The sequence below is a fragment of the Balaenoptera borealis genome (assembly GCF_965194805.1).
Source record: "Balaenoptera borealis genome assembly, chromosome: 6".
Classification (NCBI taxonomy): domain Eukaryota; kingdom Metazoa; phylum Chordata; class Mammalia; order Artiodactyla; family Balaenopteridae; genus Balaenoptera; species Balaenoptera borealis.
In genome coordinates this window covers 115,323,057-115,339,414 of record NC_138863.1, presented here as the reverse complement: position 1 = coordinate 115,339,414, position 16,358 = coordinate 115,323,057, and the positions used below count along the sequence as shown (strand labels likewise).

The window sequence follows — 16,358 nt, the reverse complement described above, 5'->3', positions numbered from 1 at the left end:
TAAAAAAGAATGGCTTTGTTGCTTTGCCAGGCAAAGGGGGACAGAGTGGGCTCCTGCCCTCAAAAACTATGTGTCCCAACCTGGGAGGATTTGATGAAGAGATTTATAGCAACAGTTCAAGGGTGGGGTTGCTGACAAGATTAGGGTGTGAGCAGGGTGTGCACTCCCTTAATCTCGTCTCGGGTGGTCAGTCTCCTAATCTTGATGAGCTTCTTTGGTCCCTTTAAATCTTGGCTGTATTAGATAGGTGGTTTCTTGGCTGCTCCTCCCTTGATTAGCAATTGTTCGAATCTGCCCTTTGGAACTCAGGGAAGGTCATGGAGGCTGGAGCCTTGCCTACAAGAAACTGGGGACAAAAAGGCTTCCATGCCCAGGAGCCCCACAGGGTCCTTCTTGGTTTTGGATTTAAGGCAATCCAAACAAAATCCCAGCAAGTTATTTTAAGGATATTGGAAAAATGATTATAAAGTTTATATGGAGAGGCAAAAGACCTCAAGTAAGCCACACAATACTGAAGGAGAAGACCAAAGCCAGAGGACTAACATTACCCAACTTTAAGACTTATTATAAAGCTGCAGTAATCAAGACAGTGTGGTATTGGTGAAAGACAAACAAATAGATCAGTGGCATAGAATTGAGAAGCCAGAAGTACACCTGAAACTGTGTAACTCAGATTGGGACTTGAAACCACATACCGGGACTCGAACTCAGCCAAAACCCAGATTGGGACTTTTAACTGAGATCACACACCTGGTCTCAGGACTTAATGAAGCCCAGGTTCTTGATGTCTCATCACACAAGGAATTCAGTGAGAGACAAAGTGATAGGTAAGAAGTGGATTTATTTAGAGAGAAACACACCCCACAGATAGAGCGTGGACCATCTCAGAAGGCGAGAGGCCTTGGAAGAAACACACTCCACAGACAGAGTGTGGGCCATCTCAGAAAGCGAGAGCAGCACCAGGGTATGGGGTTGTCAGTTTTTATAAGGGTGGGTAATTTCATAGGCTAATGAGTGGGAGGAATATTCCAGCTATTTTGGAGAAAGGGTGGGAATTTCCAGAAATCGGGCCACCGCCCACTTTTTGAACTTTATGGTCGGCCTTGGAACTGTCATGTCACCTGTGGGTGTGTCATTTAGCTTGCTGATGTGTTACAATGAGCGTATACTGAGGCTCAAGGTCTAGTGGAGGGCTCCCCTGGTGGTGCAGTGCTTAAGAATCCGCCTGCCAATGCAGGGGACATGGATTTGAGCCCTGGTCCGGGAAGATCCCACATGCCGTGGAGCACCTAAGCCCGTGCACCACAACTACTGAGCCTGTGCGCTAAAGCCTGTGAGCTACAACTACTGAGCCTGTGTGCCACAACTACTGAAGCTCACGTGCCTAGAGCCTGTGCTCCACAAGAGAAGCCACTGCAATGAGAAGCCCACCCACTGCAATGAAGAGTAGCCCCTGCTCGCCACAACTAGGGAAAGCCCACACGCAGCAACGAAGACCCAACGCAGTCAAAAATAAAATAAATAAAATAAAATTAATTAATTAAAAAAAAAAAGATCTAGTGGAAGTTGACTTGTCCACCATCTTGGACCTATTTTGTTCTAATCAGTTTATGTCATGTCCTCGGGCTATGTCGTTCTATTAAATGTTGTGCCCTGCCCCCTTCCCTCCTGTTTCAGACTCACAAAAATCTAGTCAACTGATCTTTGACAAACAAGCAAAGGCAATATGATGGGGAAAAGGTAGTATTTTCAATAAATGGACATGCACATCCAAAAAAATAAATCTAGACACAGACCTTACACCTTTTACAAAAATTAACTAAAGAGAGATTACATATCTAAATGTAAAATACAAAACTATAAACCTCTAGAAGATAACATAGGAGAAAAATCTAGATGGCCCTGGGGATAACAATGACTTTTTAGATACAACACCAAAGGTATGATCCATGAAAGAAATCATTGATAAGCTGGACTTCTTTACAATTAAAAATTCTTCTGTGTGAAAGACACTGTCAAGAGAATTAAAAAGGCAAGCCACAAACTGGGAAAGAATATTTGTAAAAGTCACATCTGATAAAGGACTGTTATCCAAAATATACAGACTATCATACAGAGTGAAATAAGTGAGAAAGAGAAAACAAATATTGTATATTAACACATATATGTGGAATCTAGAAAAATGGTAAAGATGATCTTATTTGCAAAGCAGAAATAGAGACACAGACATAGAGAACAAACGTATGGATACCAAGGGGAAAGGGGGGATAGGATGAATTGGGAGATTGGGATTGACATATATACACTACTATGTACGTATAAAATAGGTAACTAATGAGAACCTAAAAAAACCCAAAAATGTACAAAGAATTCTTTAAAACTCAACAATAGGAAAACAAACAACCTAATTGAAAAATGAGCCAAAGACCTTAACAGACACGTCACTGAAGAAGATGGAAAGTATGCATGTCAAAAGATGCACCACATCATGTCATCAAGGATATACAAATTAAAACCATAATGATATACCACTATGCACCTATTAAGATGGTCAAAATCTGGAACGCTGACAACACCACATGTTGATGAGGATGTGGAGCAACAGGAACTCTCATTCATGCTGGTTGGAATGTAAAATGGTACAGTCACTTTTGAAGGCAGTTCAGTGGTTTCTTATAAAATTACACATTTACCATTTGACCTAGTAATTGTGCTCTTTGGTATTTACTCAAAAAGAGCTGAAAATTTATGTCTACACAAAAACCTGCACTCAGATATTTATAGCAGCTTTATTCATAATTGCCAAAACTTGGAACAACCAAGATGATCCTTCAGTGAAGGTGAATGAATAAATAACTGTGATACATCCAGACAATAGAATATAATTCAGTGCTGAAAAGAAATGACAATGAAGTCATGGAAAGACATGGAGGAACCTTAAATATATATTACTAAGTGAAAGAAGCCAATCTGAAAAGGTTACATACTATATGATTCCAATGATATGACATTCTGGAAAAGGCAAAACTATAGTGACAGTAAAAAGATTTCTTGTTGCCAGAGCTACAAGGGATGAATAGGCAGGACATAGAGGAATTTAGGGCAGTGAAACTACTCGGTATGATTCCATAATGGTGGATACCTATCATTATCAATTTGCTCAAATACATAGAATGTACACCAAGAGTGAACCCTAAGGTAAACTATGGACTCTGGGTGATATGTACCACGGATGGGGGATGTTGATAATGGGCGAGGCTACACGTGTGTGGAGGCTCAATTTTGCTATTAACATAAAACTGCTCTAAAAAGTAAAGTCTATTAAAAACAAAAGCCAAAGCCTTGCCTTTGTGAAGCTAACTGTCAGGAAGTCAGCTGAGCTGGGAGAGAAAGCAAGCTGTCCTAGTAGCTGTTTAAAACAAGCTGAAAATCAGAGTTAAACTTTTAATCACTTCTTGTGATGGAATAAGCAAGAGTCTAAAACTGGAGAAAGTGCAGACTCCTTCCTGTTTTATTTCCCCCACGAAATGGTATGCTAGTGGGGGTCAGGTGGATCAGTGCAGATGTGGAGGTCTCCTGCAGTCTTATGGAAGAGTGGGGAGGATGGTGAAGTGAGGTAGGGGGCGCTGGGGTTAAGAGTGGAAAAGTAGCTGGTACCGAGTCAGAGCGAAGAAAGAGTATTCAAGGTTTTCCCCTCTTCCCCATAAGGAGGTCACAGCAGAGGTGCCTGCAGATCTCTGCCCAAGGCCTTAGATAAAGAAATCTAGGAATGAAGGCCCCAGGGCTAGGAGTGAAAGAGCATGACTTCCTGGGGGCTCTGCGTCCTTGAGACTGTGTGGGGAAGGGCAGTTTCCCCCATTCCCTCCCCCCACCCCGTGAGGCCTCCTGGCTTAAAGCATTTGTAATTACCTATGGTCAGGCCTGAAAAATCACACATAGGTTTTTAATCAGGAGCTGGACTCCTCACTAACATTGTAGACAATAAATAGGATAAACAAGTAAAATATATGGCTGTATTAGATAGTGATAAGTGCTGACCAAAAAATTAAATAAATAAAGCAGGGAGGCAGATAGGGAGTAAATGAGAATTTGCAGGTAAGTGTGTGATAGCATTTTATTTGCTTTTTTAAATTAATTTTTATTGGAGTATAGTTGATTTACCATGTTGTGTTAGTTTCTGCTGTACAGCAAAGTGAATTAGTTATACGTACACATATATCTACTCTTTCTTAGATTCTCTTCCCATATAGGTCATTACAGAGTATTGAGTAGAGTTCCCTGTGCTATAGAGCAGGTTCTTATTAGTTATCTATTTTATATATAGTAGTGTGTATATGTCAATCCCAATCTCCCAATTTATCCCTCCCCCCTTCCCCAATATAGCAATTTTAGACAAAGGAAGATAAACGAGGCCTCCCTGAAAAGATGGCATTTGGTGAAAGACTTTAGGAATTGAACCTTGCAGATACCTGGGAGAAGAGTGGGTCTTGCAGAGGGACCAGGAAGTACAAATTGCCTGAGGTGGCAGCTTATGTGTTGTGTTGGAGGATGCCCACTTGTCTGGAGGGAGAGGAGTAGGAGATGGTACCTAGAGCTAATGAGGGGTCCAGTCCTGCAGGGCCTGGTAGCCTCTGTAAGGATTTGGATTTTTTTCTCTGAGTGGAACGAGAAGCCACTGGGGATTTTGAACAGAGGAATGACATGATTTGACCCTCTTGAGGATAGATTCAGGAGGAGAGGAGGGGACATTAAGGGCAGAAGTAGGGAAACCCATTAGGAGGCTACTATAATAATTTAGGAAGGAGATGATGTTCACTTGGACCAGGATGGTGAACTGGAAAAAAGGAGAAATGGTTGGATTTTGCCTCCAGTAAGCATAGCTGGCTAGTGCCAGAGTTAACTTCCTAAAAATCAAAGTTAACCATGTTGCTCGGTGCATATAAGTTTCTGATGCTGTGGTGGCTACAGAATCCATTCCAAACTCTTCAGCTTCACACAAGACGCTCATAATCTGCTTCCCACCTAATTTTTCCAGCCTTATATCTCACACTCCCTAACTGGTACTTCCTACTTAAGCTATGCTAAACTCTCAGTTTTCAGTGTGGTCAGAACGTTGTCCCAGCTGCACACCTTTACTCCTGTTTCCTCTGCCTTTCTTCTAACAGCTGCTCATCCTACAAACTCATATGTCACCTCCTTTTCAAAACCTTTTTGACCTTCCAAGCAAACTTAATTATTCATCTTGTCACAAAACGTGCTGCATTAAAATGCAGGTCATCTGTTTACTCATTTATCTCCTTCAGGAGGCTATGAGTTGGGGACCTCATTCATTTTTACCACACAAAATCCCCTGAACATAGTAATATACTTGGCATGGAACAGGTATGCAATATTTGTTTGAGTCTATTTTTATTACGTTGGATTTGATGAACCAAAGTTCCCTTTTCTGCAAAATGTAGATAGTGCTAGAACCTACCGCATAAAGGTGTTTTAGGAGTTTTGAAATTTACGTAAGATAATACGTACACCAAGTTCAAAGAACAGTGCTTGGTACGTAAGTCCTCAATAAATGCTTGCTCTTTTAAAATTTTGTATTGCAGGGACTTCCCTGGCAGTCCAGGGGTTAAGACTCCGCGCTTCCACTGCAGGGGGCACGGGTTCCATCCCTGGTGGGGGAACTAAAGTACTGCATGCCGCACGGTGTGGCCAAAGAGAAAAAATTGTATTGCAATGTGAATAATGTTACTATTACACTTTAAATCATCATAATGTTTTTTCAATCTCACCTGAAAATTGTAACATCTATTTTTAAGTCTTAGAATGTGATCTGTCGCATCACAGAAACTTCTGGTGTGTTCAACAAGAAAGAAAAGCAGTGAAAAGAGGAGGTAACCCCATTCTATTTCTCTCTTGGTGACCAAGTGCTGGGATCTACGATTATTTAAAGATTCTAAATATAGAGCACTGATGACCCAAAAGCTCTTCTCAAATTTCATTTTTTCTAATAGCTTCTGAAAAAATACTCCCAGGAGTATCAAGTCTTAGTGTCAAGTTAGGTAGTTTATGCAATTTACAGTAGTGTACTGCATTTTATCACGTTGACTTTATCTCACAGGAGTCTATTCATGTCCAGTCTGCTTTGGTCATGGGAAATGCATTATCCAATTACTTATTTAGTCTCTTTGCTAATTTAATTCATTTGGTTAAATCACTAGAACTGACGTCGCTGGGTCTCTGTTAATTCTGACTAAAATGCATGACCCTGATCAGTACTTTCATGTGTACTTCCTTCTATGACTTAGGAATTTTCCTGTTGCTGAATTGACACTGATGAATTTTAATACAAGATTATGAAATTCCCCTAAGGCTTTTAAATAAAACTCCTCAATAAATTCATCTTGACTGGTGTTCTACTGTTCTTGGTGCTTACAGAGGCTTCCCCTTCACTCTTTTTTTAAAAATATTTATTTATTTTTATTATTTATTTTGGCTGCACCGGGTCTTAGTCGTGGCACGCGGGCTCTTAGTTGTGGCATGCATGCCAGGATCTAGTTCCCCGACCAGGGATCGAACCCAGGCCCCCTGCATTGGGAGCACGTAGTCTTACCCACTGGACCACGAAGAAAGTCCCTCCCCCTTCACTGTTTTTCTTGTTTGGGATCCTGAGAAACTGCAGAGTTTATTGGGTGTGTGAGAGTCTATACATGTACAATTTTCAAATTAGCATGATCAACATGAGATGTAAAGTATACTTGGGGAACCTGTTTCTAATCTCCCCCTTCCTCCTTCTCCTTCTTACAGATGGCTTTGATTCATGCTTCATGAGAAATAGAAGTGAATAGGCAGTCTCTCATCTTCCTTCCACTGTGTCTCTGCAGCCTCTTGAATCAGGACCCACTGTCTTTCATCTGCTACTGTAGGAAGAAACAACCCTGCTCCTAGCTAAGGCCAACCCTTCCCTTGTGCTGTGGACCTCATGCCCTTTTACCTCCTCAAAGACTTTACTCCTACAAATAGACCCCTCTTTCCAGCATTTTCAATTTCCCTGTCTCTAGGGGGCTGTTGCCATCAGCCAGCAAACCTGCTCTTGACCTCCCATTCCTGTCTTCTAGCTGCTGCCCCATTTTCCTGCTCTCTCCCAGCAAAACTTCTCAAATAAATGGCTTTCCCCACTACATCACGTATTTTCTTTCCTCAATCCATTTCAATTAGACCTTTATCCTCCCCACTACATGGGAAACTTCTCCTAAAAGATTCGTCAGTGACCTCCATGTTACCAAATGCCGTGGTCACTTTTTGCCTTCATCTTTCATAACAGCTCAGGGGTATTTCTCCCAAGTGACCACGCTCTGCTTGAAACTATTTTCTTGGCTTCTGTGATAGCCCACTCCCCTGATTTTCTTCTTATATCACTGCCTAGTGACTATAGACTTGTAACTCTGAAGTGTATATATCCAGATCTAACCTTCCCCCGCATCCCAACTTGTGTATCTAAATACAATTTGACATCGCCACTTGGAGGTGTAATGAGCACCTCATACCTGTTTATTATGATCACATTTCCACGTAAATAAATATACATTTAGAATCCTTCTGCTGTTCGCTCTGCCCCATACTCTCTTCCCTCATCCTTTCCCTTTATTTCCTGCCCCTTCTCCTAAACCAGCCCTTAGCAGTTTAGATCCCTGGGTGATTCCATAGCACCCAGTAGTTTTCCTTTGTGGTAATTAGCACACTTATACTCAATCAGTCAAATGTATGATTATCTGTTTAATGTCATCCTTGCCCCTTTAGCCTTTAAGATTTCTGAGGCCAGAGATTTTCTGTGTTGTTCACTATCTCCTTAGGGCTCAACTCAGTGTCTTGCATATATTAGGACCACAATAAATATACTTATTTCTTATCTTTGTACATCTAGGTTGTTTCCTATTTTTCACCATTACAAGCAATTCTACAATAAACTTTCATGTAGCTAAATCTTTGACACGTCTTTACTCATGTGCTTAGAAAAATCCCCAGAAATAGAATCACTGGTTTTATAATGAGATGCACATTTTCAAGGCTTTTGTTAAGTGTGATAGTCTGCAAAATGACCATCATTAACTTCTCCCCTCCCTGTACAAGCAAGCCACTCATCCATCAAAAAGTGACATCTTTAAAGAACAGATTTGTGTTGACAAGGGAGAGGGGGAGTGGGGGAGGGATGAAGTGGGAAGTTGGGGTTAGCAGATGCAAACTATTACATATAGAATGGATAAACAACAAGATCCTACTGTATAGCATAGGGAGCTATAGTCGATATCCTGTGATAAACCATAATGGAATATAATATAAAAAAGAATGTATGTATATGTATAACTGAATCACTTTGCTGTATAGCAGAAATTAATACAACATTGTGGATCAACTGTACTTCAAAACAAAATAATTTTTTTGAAAAAAAATGATGTCTCCTTTCCTTATCCTTGAATGACTTGCTTTGACCTTCAGAATGTGGTGAAAGTAGGATTGCCAGATAAAATACAAGATGCCCAGTAAAATCAGAATGTCAAATAAACAGAAAAATGGGACATACTTATGCTAAAAAAATATTTGTGATTTATCTGACATTCAAATTTAACTGGGCAACCTATACTTTTATTGACATATAGCTGATTTACAATATTAGTTTCAGGTGTGTAGCATAGTGATTCAGTATTTTTGCAGATTATACTCAATTATAAGGTATTACAAAATAATGGCTATAATTCCCTGTGCTATACAATATATTCTTGTTGCTTATCTATTTTATACATAGTCGTTTATATATGCTAATCCCATATCCCTAATTTGTCCCTCTCCTTCTCCCTCTCCCCTTTGGTAACCACAAGTTTGTTTTCTATATTTATGAGTCTGTTTCTGTTTTGCCCATACATTAATTTGTATTATTTTTTAGATTCCACATATAAGTGATATCCTATAGTATTTGTCTTTCTCTGTCTGATTTATTCCACATTGCTGCAAATGGCAGAATTTCATTCTTTTTATGGCTGAGTAATATTCATATATATATGTGTATATATATATATATAATGTGGTATATATACCACATCTTCTTAATGTTTTTTCTGTTGATGGACACTTGGGTTGCATCCATATCTTGGCTATTATAAATAGTGTTGCTATGAACATTGGGGTGCATGTATATTTTTGAATTAGCATTTCATTTTTTCCAGATATATACTCAAGAGTATATACTCAAGAGTAGAATTGCTGGATTATGTGGCAGTTCTATTTTTAGCTTTTTGAGGAACCTGCATACTGTGTTCCACAGTGGCGGCACCAATTTACATTCCCACCAGCAGTGTACAAGGGCTCCCGTCTCTCCACATCCTCGCCAGTATGTTATTTGTAGACTTTTTGATGATAGCCATTCCGACAGGTATGAGGGGATATCCCATTATGATTTGCATTTCTCTAATAATTAGTGATGTTGAACATCTTTTCATGGGGCATTCTGAATTTTTATTTGCTAAATCTGGCAACACTAGGTATGATGACACTATTCCAGTTCCAGGACTAGCCTTTAAGAGACGTAGCAGTTTCTACTTTTGCTCTCTGGAAACCAGCTAGCACGCTGTAAAGAACTTTGGGCTAGACTCCCGAATGAAGAGAGGTCAACTAAGGAAGCCAGGGGGATGAGAAGTCACTTGGGATGTTTCAGCCCTAGCTGGGCTCCCAGGCCCGGGAGTAGAGGATTTCACAACTTATGTCCAAGTAGATTTCAGAATTGCTGTAGATCTGTTCTCTGTGTTGTTGAATGGGAGCACCTATTGTGGCTTTCCTGTCCCTTTCTCACCATTGTATGCCTGGTAGGGATGGAAGAGTGGGGGGAAATTGGGACAGAAGGCAGTTCACAGCTCTCTAGGTCCAGAGGAGCTGCAGCCACATCTGCACATGATGCAGATCATGAAATACTGAACTTTGAGGCTGATGCTTTCATGGGATGAAACTTTGAGGTATCTTGGGAGGAGGTCTGTTTTGTTTTGCCTGAGAAAAGAATAGAAATAATTTGTGGCCAGAGGGAAGACTGTGATGGATTAAATATCACCACAGATTCTTTGCCACTCCTCAGATCAAGAGGTGGAGTTTGTTTCCCCTCCCACAGGGACTCTGGGCTGGCCTTGAGACTTGCTTGAATAAACAGAATGTGATGGATAGGGAGCTGTGTGACTTTCAGGAAATAGTGTTCTGGAAATTCAGCTCTTGGAAAAAAAAATTACAAGCCCTGATTTATAGCATCTAACAATTTCTGTGCTATAAATACACCCAACATGACTGATTTCAAGCTACCAATGTGATATCACCGAGCATGGAGTAGGAAAGAGATACGCATAAATGGCCGTCATAAACGTGTACAAATGGGCTCCCGCATACCATCACTTCCAGACTTACTCCTTGAGAGATCTGTCAGCTTCCTTTTTTGCTTTCTTGGAATCCACCTGACACGAAGGATGCTTGGGCTAGGCTCCTGAATGATGAGAGGCCAAATGGAAAGAAAAGTCATGTGGGGAAGAAAGGAAGCCTTGGGCATTCCATCCCTGGCTGGGCTCCCAGCATGCATGAGTGGCCCCAGACAACGTTCCATGACACATAAGACCACATAGCCAACTCACAGAAATGTGAGACATAATACATTGCTGTGGATTTAAGCCACTACATTTTGGAATGTTTTAATTAGTCAGCAATAGGTAACTGAACATATATACTACCAAGCTGTCATAAAAAAAGTTTCAAATTTTACTCCTGATAGCAATGTATGAAAGTGCCTTGTTCTTTGCATATCAGCCTGCACTTTGCATTGTCATTGCCAGGCTGATAAGTTAAAAAAAAAAAAAAAAGTATGTTGCAGTTTAATTTGTATTCTTTGAAAATGAGTTTGAACATTTTTTCAGATGTTTATTGGCCATAAATTGACTATGCTCTCTGTCCATTTTTCTATTGATTTGTAAGGGCTCTTTATATTTTAATAATAGTAACAGGAAATGGGCAATATTGTGCAATGTATGTGGCTACCTAGTTTGCATGTGTGCTCTTTGCAGTAAAAAGCTTAAACTATTTATATGAAAAAATGATGCCTAAGGCAATTTTCTGCAAGTTTCTTATAACATGGTTATATTCCATTTTTGGCTTGTTTGTTTCTAGTATTCCTTAAAGTATTCTAATATTTTCACTGGATTTTCTTATTAGTGATATTCTTCAGATGAAATCTTCAGCTGAAACCCAGTACAAAATACACTCTCTCCATTCCCCTCCTCATTCCAGTTTGAACAACACTGGCTTAGGCCACTGCAGTAGGTTGATTCTTCAGCCATCCTTGCCTTAAACGCTATTGAAAGTCTTCGGATAAACAGCAGTTATAGTTCGTACCAATTTCAATTTCACAAATTTGAAACAGTGTGACTTTAAAATGTTATCAGTTTGCACAAATTTTGAATAATGTGAATCCTTCCAAAATTAAAAAGTATTTCAAATTGTATTGGATTCTGGAACAACAAAAAAGGAGCATTAATGGGAAAATTAACAAAAACTGAGTAAAATCTTGAGTTCAGTGAATAGTACCGAAGTTAGTTTCTTAGTTTTGACAAATGTACCGTAGTAATGTTAGGTATTAATGATAGGGGAAACTGGGTGAGGGGTATATGGAAACTCTCTATAGTATCTTTGCAAAACTTTTCTATAAATCTAAATTATTTACAAAGGAAAAGTTTATTTTTGAAAAAAAGCACTAAAAACTTACTCTAAGAAATACTCTGTAATTTACAGGCTTATGTATTCTGAAACTATTTCTTACATTATATTGATTCCTCTGGAGTAATGATCTGTTTAGAATTATGCAAGTTTTGAATTATGTGAGCTTTTTAGGATCTTATCCCAGGAATGTAATTCACTGCCATATGAATGATATATTTACATCCCATTTTGAAAACTGAAATAGGAAAAACTGAAGATCTAAGCCTGAATCATAAGCTAAAAGAAATTCCTCCTCCCAATAAAAAACAAAAACAAAACTAAAACACTCTGTATTCCAGTTTCTGACATCAGAATTGTGGCAGTGAAGCCTTATCACTCTATGTGATCTTTGGACAAGTATGTGATTAAAGGCTTGGCTTTAAGTGTGGAATCTGGAAACTAGGTCACCAGGGAGGGCTTTGTCTGTCTCTGTAAGGCAGAAATGGGAATCCGAACCTTGCAGGCACACTAATAAATTTTTATTAGAAATTTGGCTTTTGCCCATGCAGTTGGTAGGATTTCCCACCTTCTCTCTCCCACATTTTTGAGTTCTCTTCCATCACAGCAAGTGTCTTGGGAGTGGGGTGTTTTAGTTAGTCATCATTTCACATTCCTCTGTAGGTTTCTTTGCAGATAAAAATTATCTTTTTATAGCCTTCACAGGTGTAAAAGAAATTCTAATACTTTAAATTCTAGATGTTTCCTACTGTTTTCCTCTATATTTAGAATAGATACCTTAAAATTCTATGATACACCCCCCTGTGCCTCATTTCTTTTTTTTTTTTTAAATTTATTTATTTAATTTATTTATTTTTGGCTGCACTGGGTTTTCGTTGCAGCGTGTGGGCTTTCTCTAGTTGTGGCGAGCGGGGGCTACTCTCTTCGTTGCAAGTGGGGTGCGTGGGCTTCTCATTGAGGTGGCTTCTGTTGTTGCGAAGCACAGGCTCTAGGTGCACAGGCTTCAGTAGTTGTAGCACATGGGCTCAGTAGTTGTGGCTTACGGGCTCTAGAGCGCAGGCTCAGTAGTTGTGGTGCACGGGCTTAGTTGCTCTGCGGCATGTGGGATCTTCCCGGACCAGGGCTCAAACCCGTGTCCCCTGCATTGGCAGGCGGATTCTTAACCACTGCACCACCAGGGAAGCCCTGCCTCGTTTCTTATAATAGCCTCTCGCTGATATTGAGTGGCCTTTGGATAAACAGTGCAGTTATATTTCACACTAATTTGAATTAGCAAATTTGAAACAGTGAGCAATGAAAAATATTATTAAAGTCTTACTTTATGCACACACATTGAAATAATGTGAATTCCCCTCACTAAAAACTATTGATTGTGCATTAAACAGTAAGTTGGATATAAGAAATGCATTACATTGGCCTAAGTTTATGTGCACTGAGACTGTTATTTCTCACATTACATTTATTCTTAAGGGAAAAAATCTATGTGGATGTCTTATGCGTGTTTTGAGTTATGTGAGGTTTTCAGGAGCCATTCCCAGAGCAGCTCTCCAGTGACTTAGATGATCCAACTCCCCTGCTGTGAATCTGTCTTACTATTGTTGCTGATGTGATTGCTAATGATAAAAGTTATTGATTGCTTAATCCTGTACTAGGTACTGTGTTGAGTACTGGTGTACTCAACAATATGTATTACTCCATTATCTATGAGGCAGAAATCATTATATCATCTCCATTTTGTAAATGAAAAACTTCATGTTTGGCAAATTTAAGTAACGTGTTCAAGGGAATATCTTTGGATTCCCAAGGGCTGGAATAAAGATTTCTTTCTCTGTCTGTGCCAAGATCTTTGCTAACCAATTCAATATAAAATATTTCACACTCCCCTCCGTTATTTCAGCCCTGTAGAAAGGTAGGTAAGTTTTGCTTCTGTGATCATGGTCTTCCAACTTTAAGTTTTGATATGCTTCTTGGTTCCCAGAGCACTTGTCTGCCTTTTAGGAAGGCAGGCCCACTCCACTGAGGTGGTGGACAAATAGAGTAAACCACTTTACCTCTAATTATTCAAGACTGAAGAAGCTGTTTAAACTTTTTTGTTTGTTCATTTCTTTTTGCTTATTTCTTTTCATGTTTGAATTTTCCAAATTAGTTGAAATTTCTCAAAATCTTATTCTAAGAGGTGTTACTTACCACTTCTTTAAACAACAGTGTCTCTAAACATGATTTTCCCTTTTCCTAGAAGTAGTTGATGTTGTTGATTGTAAAATGACAATGAATAGCTTTTTTCTCCTTTTATGATTAAAAACAAACAAACTTCTCATCTTGAACAGAGGCTCCAGGTCATCTGAGGCATTCCATGGTCTGTGATGTAATTTCCTTCCCTAAATCTTTCAATTCAAGGAGGCAGTGTAACCCCATAGCAGGGAAGAAACTAAATCTTTTTAATGTTTTGTAATCTTTGGGTATGGTGAAACACCTGGAATACAGGAAGGTGAGTTGAGCTGGAAATAGGTCTTTCAACACTCCATGCAGTTTTATACTTTTTATTTAGAAAAGTGTTATCACTTTCATAAATTTCTGTTAACCAAAGAACCAAAGTCATGCTTCCATTACTACAATAATCTTCGCAGAACCTTCATTATTAATTCATTTTCTGTCACTCAGCTGAAACTGAGCTTCATGATGGCAGGGAGTTTGTCGTAGAAGACTGTGTGACACGTAGTAGGAATTAAGTTCATTTTCAATGAATGAATTATGGTTTAATAACTGAGATCTCGGGAATTCCCTGGCAGTCCAGTGGTTGGGGCTTGTGCTTTCACTGCTGAGGGCTTGGGTTCCCTCCTTGGTTGGGGAGCTAGGATCCTGCAAGACGCATGGTGTGGCCAAAAGACTCAACATAGTAAAGATGCTAATGCTACCACAACTGAGATCTAATTAAAGAAGTTGCAGATGAAGTTGAGGAAAGCTGTAAAGAACAGCAAAATAGAAGGAGCGCTAGAAGAGTTAGGAGGGCTGGGTTCTACTTTCAGTTTTGCTCTCAGTTGATGAAGGGTATAACTTCGGGCAAGTCCCTAAACCACTCTGAAAGTCTTTCTCCCTCTAATTAAACCTTTTCTATAGTGACTTGTGCTTCGCTTTACTTTCTAAATATTAGTTCTGATTCAAGGTTCTTACAGATTTAGTTGATGGAATACTAAGGTATAATGCACTTACATAGTTATATTTGATGTCATAAATTATATATTAGCATACTTAACTAACATATTAAGGATTGTGACGTACTACAGACTTAGTATCTATTGAATTTAAAAATTAGTGTTGTATCAAATGTCACTTGTTAAATTAAATCCAATATCTTTAAAAAAATTTCCATAGGGCCTTCAATATTTATGATTGTATCTACATATTTATTTTTTTAACATCTTTATTGGAGTATAATTGCTTTACAATGTTGTGTTAGTTTCTGCTGTATAACAAAGTGAATCAGCTATACATATACATATATCCCCATATCCCCTCTCTCTTGCGTCTTCCTCCCACCTTCCCTATCCCATCCCTCTAGGTGGACACAAAGCACCGAGCTGATCTCCCTGTGCTATGCGGCTGCTTCCTACTAGCTATCTATTTTACCTTTGGTAGTATATACAAGTCCATGTCACTCTCTCACTTCGTCCCAGCTTACCCTTCCCCCTCCCCATGTCCTCAAGTCCATTCTCTATGTCTGCATCTTTATTCCTGTCCTGCCCCTAGGTTCTTCAGAAACTTTTTTTGTTTTTTTAGATTCCAGATATATGTGTTAGCATCCGGAATTTGTTTTTCTCTTTCTGACTTACTTCACTCCGTATAACAGTCTCTAGGTCCATCCACCTCATTACAAATAACTCAATTTCATTTCTTTTGATGGCTGAGTAATATTCCATTGTATATATGTGCCACATCTTCTTTATCCATTCATCTGTCAATGGACACTTAGATTGCTTCCATGTCCTGGCTATTGTAAATAGAGCTGCAATTAACATTATGGTACATGACTCTTTCTGAATTATGGTTTTCTCAGGGTATGTGCCCAGTAGTGGGATTGCTGCATCGTATGGTAGTTCTATTTTTATTTTTTTAAGGAACCTCCATACTGTTCTCCATAGTGGCTGTATCAATTTACATTCCCACCAACAGTGCAAGACGGTTCCCTTTTCTCCACACCCTCTCCAGCATTTATTGTTTGTAGATTTTTTGATGATGGCCATTCTGACTGGTGTGCGGTGATATCTCATTGTAGTTTTGATTTGCATTTCTCTAATGGTTAGTGATGTTGAGCGTTCTTTCAGGTGTTTATTGGCAGTCTGTATATCTTCTTTGGAGAAATGTCTATTTAGGTCTTCTGCCCACTTTTGGGTTGGGTTGTTTGTTTTTTTTGATATTGAGCTGCACGAGCTGCTTATATATTTTGGAGATTAATCCTTTGTCAGTTGCTGCATTTGCAAATATTTTCTCCCATTCTAAGGGTTGTCTTTTCGTCTTGTTTATGGTTTCCTTTGCTGTGCAAAGCTTTTAAGTTTCATTACATCCCATTTGTTTATTTTTGTTTTTATTTCTATTTCTCTAGGAGGTGGGTCAAAAAGGATCTTGCTGTG

The 16,358-nt window shown here is 39.2% G+C and overlaps 1 protein-coding gene across 1 annotated transcript in view; it reads left to right on the top strand.

Moving 5' to 3' along the window:
- Positions 1-16,358, top strand: part of LOC309631454 (uncharacterized protein) — a 126,721-nt gene that overhangs the window by 69,052 nt on the left and 41,311 nt on the right. The window contains exon 6 of the mRNA XM_082397930.1: positions 5,814-5,888. Coding sequence (XP_082254056.1) covers positions 5,814-5,888 — 75 coding nt within the window. The remainder of the gene's footprint in view (positions 1-5,813; positions 5,889-16,358) is intronic.